General features: G+C 36.9%; 2 protein-coding genes across 4 annotated transcripts; both read right to left on the reverse strand.

The window, feature by feature from the left end:
- Nucleotides 1-377: 377 nt before the first annotated feature.
- ssb (small RNA binding exonuclease protection factor La) lies at nucleotides 378-9,140 on the reverse strand. Of its 2 annotated transcripts, none has more exons than XM_026256480.1 (12): nucleotides 9,045-9,140; nucleotides 8,476-8,534; nucleotides 8,287-8,390; nucleotides 7,586-7,760; nucleotides 7,292-7,399; nucleotides 6,126-6,229; nucleotides 5,930-6,001; nucleotides 5,813-5,855; nucleotides 5,592-5,729; nucleotides 5,314-5,506; nucleotides 3,868-3,984; nucleotides 378-1,447 (listed from the first exon to the last, which is right to left on the reverse strand). In XM_026256480.1, exons 2-12 carry the CDS (start codon nucleotides 8,530-8,532, stop codon nucleotides 1,353-1,355), a joined length of 1,206 nt encoding a protein of 401 aa, XP_026112265.1. In that variant the 5' UTR covers nucleotides 8,533-8,534; nucleotides 9,045-9,140; the 3' UTR covers nucleotides 378-1,352. The 2 variants fall into 2 exon arrangements, with proteins under 2 accessions (XP_026112265.1, XP_026112266.1); XM_026256481.1 differs by having other exon boundaries at nucleotides 8,476-8,537; nucleotides 9,045-9,104.
- Nucleotides 9,141-9,646: 506 nt separating this feature from the next.
- phospho2 (phosphatase, orphan 2) lies at nucleotides 9,647-11,880 on the reverse strand. 2 transcript variants are annotated; one of them, XM_026256482.1, is made up of 2 exons: nucleotides 11,760-11,880; nucleotides 9,647-11,634 (listed from the first exon to the last, which is right to left on the reverse strand). In XM_026256482.1, the coding sequence occupies exon 2, from the start codon at nucleotides 11,623-11,625 to the stop codon at nucleotides 10,900-10,902; it is 726 nt and encodes a 241-aa protein (XP_026112267.1). In that variant the 5' UTR covers nucleotides 11,626-11,634; nucleotides 11,760-11,880; the 3' UTR covers nucleotides 9,647-10,899. The 2 variants fall into 2 exon arrangements, with proteins under 2 accessions (XP_026112267.1, XP_026112268.1); XM_026256483.1 differs by having other exon boundaries at nucleotides 9,647-11,629; nucleotides 11,760-11,833.
- Between the last annotated feature and the right edge of the window lie 437 nt (nucleotides 11,881-12,317).

The following is a 12,317-nucleotide window of genomic DNA, read 5'->3' on the forward strand; positions in this document are numbered from 1 at the left end:
CAACATATTTCCATTGAGCACAATAGCTCTCTGTCTGCTACAGCTGCAATCTAAATAGACATTTTTCTTAAATGAGAATTCCAGCTAGACAACATTTACTACTTTTTATGATAAATTCTTAGCAAGTTTTACGTGTAATTTTGGAAGGATTCACTATGGTTTTGAGTCTGTGTCAGAAGCAGAGTATAAAGTTATTTGCTGTTATTATAATTTTTGCAATTTTTTTTTACAATATGAAGCAATATCCCACTGTTTAAAGCTGTAGATTTGCAAGGCCTGTTCAACTGCAAGAATATTCATTTAAATATAAATAACATTCACAAATACTAAAAAACAAAACAAAACAAAAAAACAAATGATGACACCACACACATAAATACTATTTAGATTTTCATGACTCTTTATTGAACTTCTAAATTTGTGTAATATTAATCTCAACAGATGACAAACAGTAAAAAAATAAGGGAAAAAATAAAAATGAGTGCTTGTTGAAGTCCTGAATGGGAAAATATAAAGCATGGCATCTAAAACAGCACTTTAGATTAAGAGACATGTTTCTGTGATAAAGAAAATATGCTTAAAAAAAAATTTCAAGTCAAATCTAATTCCTCCTAATGAAAACTCTCCAGATCTACATGCCTCTGTAACCGCTTAAAGCAACTTTACAGCAACGTATAAAAAGAAACAGGGATAACACACACTTATTCTCTTATGTTACGTTTGTGAAAGGAGCTGGAAACCAGGTTTTCGTTAATGAAAAAAAAACAGCAATATTGACCAATGCTTATTACTAAAACTTCTGACATTGTCAAAAAAAAAAAAAAAAAAAAAAAAAAAAAAAACTTAAGTTCTCTTCTAGGCCTCAAACAGTTTGATAATAATAATACAGTACTGGATTTAACAAATGCTGTCAGAACAGATAATCAGCTCTTTGATTATCGGTGTAGATTCTGCAGACTGTCAGCGCTCAGGGAATGCAATTATAGTCTATATAGAGTATATTGTATATTATAGTACATATAATACACAAAGATGTCAAGAGTTATACAAGCGCTTCCAGCTAACTGCTTAAAATGAATAGATTTTAAAAATGACACATTTATTGAGCTGCAGATGAGATCTTAAATCATACCAGCAATCATAAGCGTGTGTTTGGCAAATAAATACACAACATCCAGGCACCCAGTATGTTTGTTCACAGAAAAAAAAAAAAAAAATCCTTTTTCATGGCGAGTTCAGAAAAAAAAAAGTGTGGCATAAAGCTTTTTTTTGCATCTTTTGACAGAAAGAAGTCTGAGAATGCATTTTCCAGGATTCTCGATTTTTGGGAAAATTTGTGGGGTTCTTTGCCCTTAAGAACCGTTCTCGCTTTTTGCTTGTTTGGAAGCTGGCTCTTCATTACCTTGACCATTAGACTCCAGAGGTCTCTTCTTCGGACTGGCTTGTTCTGTTAAAGGAGAAAATGCATCAGATTTCATATGATTAAAGCTAAAAATTCTAAACAAACTTTATTTACTCCGGCATTTTAATATATTACATGTCTACAGGTGATGAAACTTATAAAAAGCCTGACTAACCTCCAGTCTCAGCCTCAGGCTCAACAAAATATCAGAAATCTTAAATTATAAAAGGTATGTACAAAGGCAGTTTTGTGTCACGGACATGAATTTGCCTTGCTGCTATTACAATATTAAAATATTAAAAATTTGAAAAGGCTATGCAACAAATTCGTAGCTCATACTATTCGGTTTGGTTTTGATTTGTAGTAGTTTTGTATTAAGGAAAACTACAACCACAACATCTACAGTATTGTTCAAAATAATAGCAGTACAATGTGACTAACCAGAATAATCAAGGTTTTTAGTATATTTTTTATTGCTACGTGGCAAACAAGTTACCAGTAGGTTCAGTAGATTGTCAGAAAACAAACAAGACCCAGCATTCATGATATTATTATATTTAACTAATATTTAGTTGTATGACCACAGTTTTTTAAAACTGCTTGACATCTGTGTGGCATGGAGTCAACCAACTTGTGGCACCTCTCAGCTGTTATTCCACTCCATGATTCTTTAACAACATTCCACAATTCATTCACATTTCTTGGTTTTGCTTCAGAAACAGCATTTTTGATATCACCCCACAAGTTCTCAATTGGATTAAGGTCTGGAGATTGGGCTGGCCACTCCATAACATTAATTTTGTTGGTTTGGAACCAAGACTTTGCCCGTTTACTAGTGTGTTTTGGGTCATTGTCTTGTTGAAACAACCATTTCAAGGGCATGTCCTCTTCAGCATAGGGCAACATGACCTCTTCAAGTATTTTAACATATGCAAACTGATCCATGATCCCTGGTATGCGATAAATAGGCCCAACACCATAGTAGGAGAAACATGCCCATATCATGATGCTTGCACCTCCATGCTTCACTGTCTTCACTGTGTACTGTGGCTTGAATTCAGAGTTTGGGGGTCGTCTCACAAACTGCCTGTGGCCCTTGGACCCAAAAAGAAAAATTTTACTCTCATCAGTCCACAAAATGTTCCTCCATTTCTCTTTAGGCCAGTTGATGTGTTCTTTGGCAAATTGTAACCTCTTCTGCACATGCCTTTTTTTTAACAGAGGGACTTTGCGGGGGATTCTTGAAAATAGATTAGCTTCACACAGACGTCTTCTAACTGTCACAGTACTTACAGGTAACTCCAGACTGTCTTTGATCATCCTGGAGGTGATCATTGGCTGAGCCTTTGCCATTCTGGTTATTCTTCTATCCATTTTGATGGTTGTCTTCCGTTTTCTTCCACGTCTCTCTGGTTTTGCTCTCCATTTTAAGGCATTGGAGATCATTTTAGCTGAACAGCCTATCATTTTTTGCACCTCTTTATAGGTTTTCCCCTCTCTAATCAACTTTTTAATCAAAGTACGCTGTTCTTCTGAACAATGTCTTGAACGACCCATTTTCCTCAGCTTTCAAATGCATGTTCAACAAGTGTTGGCTTCATCCTTAAATAGGGGCCACCTGATTCACACCTGTTTCTTCACAAAATTGATGACCTCAGTGATTGAATGCCACACTGCTATTTTTTTGAACACACCCCTTTCAACTAATTCAACTAATTGCCCAATTGCACAGCCTTAAGAGCGTGCATATCATGAATGCTGGGTCTCATTTGTTTTCTGAGAATCTACTGAACCTACTGGTAACTTGTTTGCCACGTAGCAATAAAAAAATATACGAAAAACCTTGATTATTCTGGTTAGTCACATTGTACTGCTATTATTTTGAACAATACTGTATGTCTTGCATATATTATTTAATTATACTTCTAAATGTTTTAAATGACAAGTATTACCAGGCATAAGAAGTTAAATAAACAAATAAATACAAATATAGATCTAAAACAAAACCATTATACACATTTTATTTTTGTTTGACACTTATATTATTAAAATGACATTAAAAATTACTTGTAAATTAAGAAAATATTACTTTGGTCTTTCAACTTCAAACATGATACTTGCTGTTTTTTTTTTGTTTTTTTTTACTATATGTGAGTTTTTAGGTAACACTTTAAAGTACCAATTCTCACTATTAACTAGTTTGCATAATACTAGCATATTATCTGTTTATTAGTACGTATAAAGAACATATTAATGCCTTGATCTAGATTATCATATTTAGATCTTATTCCATATCTACACTCAACTATAAGCAGCCAACTATGATTTGGAGGCAAAGGTTGTAGTTAATAGTGAGAACTGGTCCCAAAACTAAAGTGTGTGACAAAATTGACTAGCAATTTCAGAGTGAAAACTGTTTCTACACCATTTCTTTCAGTGTATGTGACATCAGTGTCCCCTTTTACCTTCATCTCCCTCTTCTTCGCTATCAAACTTGGTCTTCTTTCCCTTGAACTGGGTCTGTTCTCTTCCTCCTCGGTCTCTGCGTCCTCCTCTGCCTCGTCCACGACCCCGGTGACCTCCTGCACTCACAGGACACGGCGAAGCATAAGAGCAATGTGTTAAACTCTGAGACACCTGCACGTGTGTTTACTCTGGATCAGTGTTGGGTATAGTTACTTTGGAAAGTAGTTAGTTAGGTTACAACGTTACCATCAATTAAAAGTAATCAGTTATGATACAGCGTTACCTATTTATAAAAGTAACGCGTTAGAGTACTCATGCGTTACCAAAAATTAAAAGCCGTTTGCAGCGGCTCACACACGACAGACATAGCCCCTGGCCCCTTAAAATGCACCTAGAAGTCGTGACTCCCGACAATGAATAACGTCAGTCATCCGACTAAATTAACACTGCAGGATAACAATAACAGGAAAGACAGTCAGCAATCGGCTATTCCACATGGCGTTTTATTTATTTATTATCACAGAACATATTATTAATCAAAATTCGCACCTAACGTTACCCAGCCCGGGTAGCCTAGGCTACTGTATATTATGAGCACCACAAGATAACTCCTGATTTTTCTTTAACTTTAAATAATGCAGTTATCAAAGTACAAGTATGCTTACTTGTAAACACAACCTTAAACAGGCTTGCAGATTTAAATCCATTTAGAAATGATGAACAACCAGCCAGCCAACGATCTAACAGAAATTAACAGCTGCCTGTCAAACAAAAATGATAACAAACCGAATTAAATCCTTCACTGCCACACAGGCAAATGACAAATCGCTTAATAGCCGAACTAATTATTATTAAAGTGTCACTCACAGTCACAAGCCTAAATTCGCTTTAACACAGTCCTCTTACATTTACTCTTCAAAGTAGTGATTACAACGTAGCGTTAAATTTGAGGTAGAATTTTTGGCGGTCGACAGAAGCTTTTCACCAAAGCAGATTGTGCATTTTACCGTTATGTTCTTTTCTTTTTTGTTGACAAATTGAAAATAATGTGCGTACTTCCATAAACCAAACGCTGTCCTCTCTGCTATCTTGCCGGGAGTTCGAAAAAAAAAAAAAACCCACACGCACACACACACAGGGTCAGGTGCAGGGCACAGACGCATCACAGCCATTGACTTTACGATCACAGAGCTTCGGCTCCGCTGATACTGTACATCCGCAGGTGGCTCAGTACACCTAGGACTACTGTCTGACAAAAAGCAGGCTGCAGTCGGGATTTTCCTTTCCTTAAAATAACGGATTACTTTTTTTTAAAAAATAACGAAGTTACTGATTACTTACGCACGAAACTAACGCGTTAAGTTACAAATTTCAGGAAAAAAGTAATTAGAGTACTCTAACGCGTTACTTTGTAACGCGTTACCCACAACACTGCTCTGGATTACCTCTGCCTGCTTTACGTTTGTTCATGGACTCCTGCTGATCCTCGATGATTTTCTTCAACATCTCCATTTCTGTGTCTCCCTCCAGTACTTCCCACTGAACATCCTGCTCTTTAACCTTGGGATCTTCTCCTCCGTTAGCCTCTCGGACCTTCTGCAGGGCCTCCTGGGCGTTCGAGTGGAACAGGATGGTGCCCTGAGGGAGATATCAAAGACATCTTTAAGGTGTAACTCATATTGCCAATAAAGAGTGTGAGGGAAGTATTTGGTTCATTCTTCACCTCTTTAGCTCCCCTGGTGAAATCAATCCATTTGATCCGAGCATGATCGGAGAAGATCGTGTGGAAGTCCTCTCTCGAGGTCTGACCCAGTTCACCGGAGAACTTCAGCAGACAGCCTTTCTGATCATTCAGGGATTTCTGGGTAAACAGAAGAGCCATTTATTATTAACACGGTCACATCTGAAAATCAGTTTCATTTGCGTTTCTGCATGAAAACTCACCAGCTCTTCTTCTTCGGCTTGTTTCTGCTTGTCCTCCTTTTCACTGAAATGCACATTTACCAATTATAACTTTTAACTCATCTCACTTTTTTGCAGAAAACGGGTGTTGTGCATTACCTTTTTGCCTTGGCTTTTGCTTCCACACGATTCTGCTTCCTCTCGGCCATCTTTTTAGTAAAATAGTCATCTCTACAGACAGATGTCAAAGGTTAACCACTCTCACACCAGAACATTCAAAGCCATTCAGGTACTAAGAAATCAACATGAAATGCTCTGATACAAATGAGGAAATAAAACCTGCAGAAGCACTTACTTCATCATGACGATCATCTCGTTCCCTTTGTACTCTTTGACATCAGCGCGCTCAACAAAAGCCTTGGCGGCTTCTTCAGACTCTAAAACTGCGAAGATCGATCCCTGCAGACAATAACAGCAACGTAAACAGAAAAATTGAGGTAGATACAAAATGTCTTGTTTTACTCCCAGTAAATTAGTTTTACAATGCTAAGTACAGTTTTAGTCAAAAACGGGTACGTTTTTCCCTTGAGTTTTTCACATATACACGATAACATTTTCAAAAGATTCACATTTAAAGATTCGCAAAAACGCTGTATTACATATGCCAGGCCAGTAGTTGGCGCTCTCACCTTGTTACTAAACAGTATCTGAAGGGAAGTTATATGTTGTATGTGAAGTGTCTCCGTTATTGGTTGCAATATCGGTGAAGTAAATCCACACTTTGCTCTAATAAACTTTTGAGCATCAACAACGGTAACGTACTCTGCCATTGTTGTGTATGTTTCTTCGCACTTGCCTTTAAAATCGACACGTACTGCGCATGTCTACATATCTAACATTTACTACGCACACGCATGAAGTCACCATTTTAAAAGATTCACGTTTTGGGCGTTTACACAGAAATGATAACTGTGATGTTTTCATAAACCTTTACTTTGCAACTTGTTTTCAAAAATATGCATTTTCGGTGTAAACAAACAGCCAAAACAGATAAAAAGTTTCCTGTTTTCGGCTGAAACGTTGTCATGTTTTGATTGACTAAAATAAAGCTGAAACAATAAAAGTATTATACGAAATGCCAACTTAAAATGCTGCCTTGGCAACTAACTAAAATAAAACAAGCTTGACGTACACTTTAAAACTGAACGCATGCAATTTTTACTTATTAATTGTGAAATTTACTAGCAAAGAAACAGCAACACATTGATATAAATATGAAATTTTGAAGACTGAATTTCAAGCATTTTCTTTTAAAATGTATTCTAAACATGTTTTATTAATGTTTGGTTACAATTCTTTTAAGTGTATTAAAATTACTTAAAATAGAAATCTTTAAATAATTAATTGAAACATTCAAAATATTAATACCATAAGAGTATATAGATAATAACACTGGTCTGACCACTGAAGTCGTAAAAAATTCTTCCTGAGATACTTGTCGTGTCACATTAAAAGCCTTACTTTGAAAGTCTTCTGTGCTCCTTTCCTCAAGTAGATGTTTTCAACTTTGCCTTTATCTGCAAACCACTCTTTAATTTCATCCAGCGTGGTTTCAAGAGGAAAACCTTTCTGTTGAATTGAAACATTCATATCAGTCAACCAACAGACACATGTGGCTTGACAAAAGAGGAAAACAATAGGATGGAGTAATACAAACAGGACAAGATGACTTGTTAAAAACGTATTATATGCTGTTTGTTTTAGAGCAAAGGTAATGCGAAGGGGAACTTGATGTCATTGTTCCCATTCACTCACCATGTATATGGATTTGTGTTTGAGCGCGTCCCTGTATTCCTCGTTGTCCTCTGGGAGAGGTTTGTTGGGATTTCGTCTTATTTTGGTTTTGTCCTCGCTGATCTCCAACAGACCCGTTTTAGATTTTTGCAGCGACTCCACAATAACAGCAGCGTCTGACGTGAGACTCTTCAGTCTGTGAGGACGAACACAAAATGCAAGAACCCTGTGCCATTAGATTAACAAGCTACATAGACTGACTATGAGTGCTTTTATTATTATTTTTTTAAGGAATATTTCTCTTTTCCTGCAACAACAGTTTGTGGTGACCTCAGGAAATAAAAAGCATTCTTCAGGGTTTCTGCAGGTTTTGTGAAAGCTATTAATTCAGAAAGCAAATACGTTTTTGTACCTATTGACATTTTTAGTTCTTGTTTGAAGCACTTATTTTAGTGTCATTTCTTCAAAATGCATCTTTAACCAAGCGTATCTTGATTTAAGGATGTTTTATGTATTTGTATTGTAGAACAAAACAAAAATACTGAGGATTTTTTGCAGCGAATGCAACATTTAATGCCCTTACATTACAAAACGATGACTTTCTATTCAAATGTACAACCTTTTCATGGATTTCAACGGGAGTTAAAACATTTAAGGACCCACAGAAACCCAGTTTCTATTTTCCAATTTCCAGAAACATGATGCATCTCTCTCGCATGTACCTGTTAAACTTCAGCATCGTCTCCAGAGGGACCCAGCCATCATCTAACTGCAGCTGCTCCTTCAGAAACTTGTCTCGAGGGAGATTGTGGTCCCCAAAGTAGTACTGAACACACATAGAAACATAAAATTTGTGTCATTCAAGGCTTTGAAGGAGAAAATAAACCTAATTATGAGGCTCATCGTCTCACCTCAATCTGCTCTGCCACCTTCTTCTCCAGAAGAGACATTTCCTGATCGTCTGCCATCTCTGCTGGGACGAGAAGTAACAGAAACAGATGGTGTTTTCCATTTTGCAAAAGTGCAAGAAGTATGTAAACTTTAACACTGTTTCTATTCGATTGGCATCACAAGCCTGTATTATCAGCATGATAATTTAGGTAAAAGATTGTGATGTGAAATGTGTGTGGACTCCAGACAGCCGCGTGACTAGACAAATGTGTGATGCTAAAAACACGTGTGTGTTACGTTATAGCAAAACTGCGTGCAGCTTGTTTTATATCGAGTGCTGGCTGTTGAAGTGAATATATCCAGTGTTTAATATAATTAAAATAACCTGTCTTTAGGATATAAATGCAGTCAATATATGTAATGTTTATAAATCATGTAACGTTGCTCCACGCGCGCCACATGTTACAGAATGACACTGAACAAACATTAAGCGCCCGATCTGACATTGCTGTTTTCGTCTCCATTCTGAAGCATAGCGACACTGTAAACATTAGAAAAACAATCAACGTTGCAAAATCCCCATACTCACTTAGCTTGCGTTTTGAATCTGAACTAAATCAAACGCCACACGAATTGCTACCCGAACGTGTCGCGTCGTATTGTTATGACGTCACCAACAGTCCGGGTGAAGGATCATGGGAAAGTGAGTTCAACTCGGAATCCGCTTATTTCCTGAAAGTTTCTCTTTTTTTTACATAAACATCGAACAGCTTTTTTAAAATCATGTTATTTTGAATCGTTTTTAAATAATTTCATTAGTTAAAATGTGCATTACCATTTATTTATTTTTGTACCATGCACCACTTTGATAAAACACAGGCAATATATTAATAGCCTACATTTTAAAAGGTAATTTAAGTAATATTCAATAAAACAATATTCCAGCGTTCTCTAACTGAAAACGCCTAAATATTGTTTTATTTAATATTACTTTTTAATCCCTTACAAAAGCAAGAAGCCGGCTGTACAAGAAAACATATCAGCCTATAATTATTACTAATGGTTTTAAAGGTTTGTGCAGCCAGGTCCTGTTCCCTAATAACATCATCGTCCACAAAGTGCTGCTATCTAAGCTTAGTTTAACCTCCATTCAGATACAATCATTTATTCAAAGAAACAAAGACACAAACATTAGACTGGGTAATATTTATTCAATTATAATCAGACACTAAACATGTGAATGGCCTGTGTGTCACAAGCACAAATGACACTAGATTTGTTGTAAACACTAACAGGAACAAGGTCTCAGTTTAGGAGAATATGACGATGCTCTGGTCATATTAACAAACTTTTCTGACATGAAAACTTTGTTTATTTATAAGCCAATACTAGAGTCCCTGTTCATCTCTGCTTTGAATACAACACTTTGAATCAAGAATCCGGCTGCATTTACAATCCGCATGTAAAATTCAAGCACACTCAGGAACAAACATTCACAACACTGTTTATCTAAAGTCAAGAGCGACACGTCTGACCCCAAAATGCTGTTATCAGGACTCAGCACGAGTGTCTATGACCCAGCTGGCTTTCCAAACATGACTGAAACATACAACGGGGTCCAAAAGTCTGACACCACATTGAAAATCCACACAGAAAAGAAGTGTTTCATTAATAATAACAACATTATTTAATCAAATTATTAGATTTATTTGTAATACATAAATCAACTTAAAAACAGAAATAAAATATAATCAAAGAAAAATAGTAAGATAAGCCTAAAATAAGGGGTCTGGTGTATTTATAGGAATATGGTACTGACATGCAGATAGGGTTTTCTAATAATAATAAAAATAAGGTTGGTTTTATATCTTCTGCACTGAAATATTAAACTATTTTCATTTCATAGCAGTAGCAAACTGCAGTGTTAAAGGTTAGGGTCACAATCGTGCTGCTTTACGTTTTTACAACATGACAATAATGGCATTCATTGGGTTAGGATTTATAGATAGGATTTTCATCGTGCAGATTTTAAAATAAATACTTTGCAGCATGTTAAAACTTTTAAATGTGTTCATTGCAATACTCTGCAGTCTGCAGCAAACCTCAGTGGATTAAATATCAAGCACCTCAAACTGTTAAATTATTGTTACATAAATTCAGCCAGTGAGCTTATTTATTATTTAAATCTAAAAAATGTCAAAACAATTATATGTAAAACTGCGAAAAACATTACATTTTAAAATGTGCAATGAAACCAAAACATAAACTTAATTCTAAAAGATATTACACCATGCCCAAATAAGTTTATCAAGTAGATTAAAGGGGAAATGAGCTATAATAGAATGCCCATTCATGCACATGATGCATTTAGTGCAGATTTACCATGTGATTATTCTATTAGTAAAGTGAGTCTAGTTCGTCACAATATTGCATATAATACGATATTACTCAATAAGAGCTCTTAATTCCCTGAGGATTTCATTGCCACTAGCCCAGGGCATGATTTTCGCATGCAGTGCTTCTGAACCCTCCGAAATGGTTTTGCACAACAGTTTCTCAAGGGTGAATCCTTTCCTAGGCATTGCAATATCTCCTTCTTTCAATTCACGAACGGGGCAAAAGTCGTTTCCTCCATCTCCTATATAGCAAATCCTCTGGTAATGCACACCATCCTTAGCCTGCTTCTCTCTGAAATCATGCAGCACCCTGCTCTTGCACAAGTTTACGGGACATTGCTGGCAGTTATGCGCGTGAAAGCAGCGCACGCTCACGTAGCCGCGCGCATCGATGCTGGCAGGGTTGGTGAAGACGTCATCCACAGCAGAATTCAACCCTGATGCATGCAAAACCCAGTCTATGAAGATACTGTTGGAATCGGAGATTATGATGCAGTCGATGTCCTTCTTGTTGTCAGATATGAAGGTCAGGAGCTCGATCATGCCGTCGGTGAACGGGATGCTCTCCATCACCGCGCGCATGTGCTCCGGCCGGACCGACTGGTCACCGATGTAGGTCAAGACTCGAGCCATGTACTCGGTCCAGCGGCCTCTCTGGTAGGATTTCTTCAGCCAGTCCGGTAACGTCTGCTCAGGAACGGAGCGGATCACCCATGTGTCGCTGTTGTCATCTACTATTGTGTAATCGAAGTCGAACACTACTAAGGTCTTCATGATTCTGTGCTGGAAATGAGACAAAAACACGGTATTGATATAATGAGTGAGAAAAAAGATGTTCAGTATTCAACATATCAGTCTGTGAAACTTAAATAACGAGATTCATGAAATCAAACCAAGCATATACTGACCTGGAGCGGCAGTCTGAGTGAATTATTCGATTTCGTTTGCGATTCTGAAACTGACACTCGCTTACAACACAAAGCGTGATTAGTCACTGCCAGTGCTCCGCGTGCGACGGCTCGTCTCTGATTGGCTGCCGCTCACGTCACTCAAACGTCTTGGTAGGCTCTGATTGGTCATTAGAATCGAACTTGGGTTTCTGTTTTCAAAGTGAATCAGCGTATTCTGAATGAGAACGGAATTTTCTTAAAATATATACTGTTAGTAAATATTTTGGAATAGAAGTAATAAAGGTATGAAATAACGCACAAACAGGTGCCAATTTATGCCTAAAACACTGATTTCAAGCATTAATAAAGTAATAAAAAAACCACGTGGTACCTCAAAGTGAAAGTCGTGACATTTGCCAAGTATGGTGACCTACATTCAGAATTGGTGCTCTGCATTTAACCCCTCCAAATGCACACACAATTGCTGGGTTTTTGTCAAATGTAAGCCAGAATCATCACAATTAAAAGAATCAAAGACTTAAAATAAAATGCACATAGTTTAATACAGAAGTTTCA

The sequence above is a fragment of the Carassius auratus genome, chromosome 6, assembly GCF_003368295.1.
Source record: "Carassius auratus strain Wakin chromosome 6, ASM336829v1, whole genome shotgun sequence".
Taxonomy (NCBI): Eukaryota; Metazoa; Chordata; class Actinopteri; order Cypriniformes; family Cyprinidae; genus Carassius; species Carassius auratus.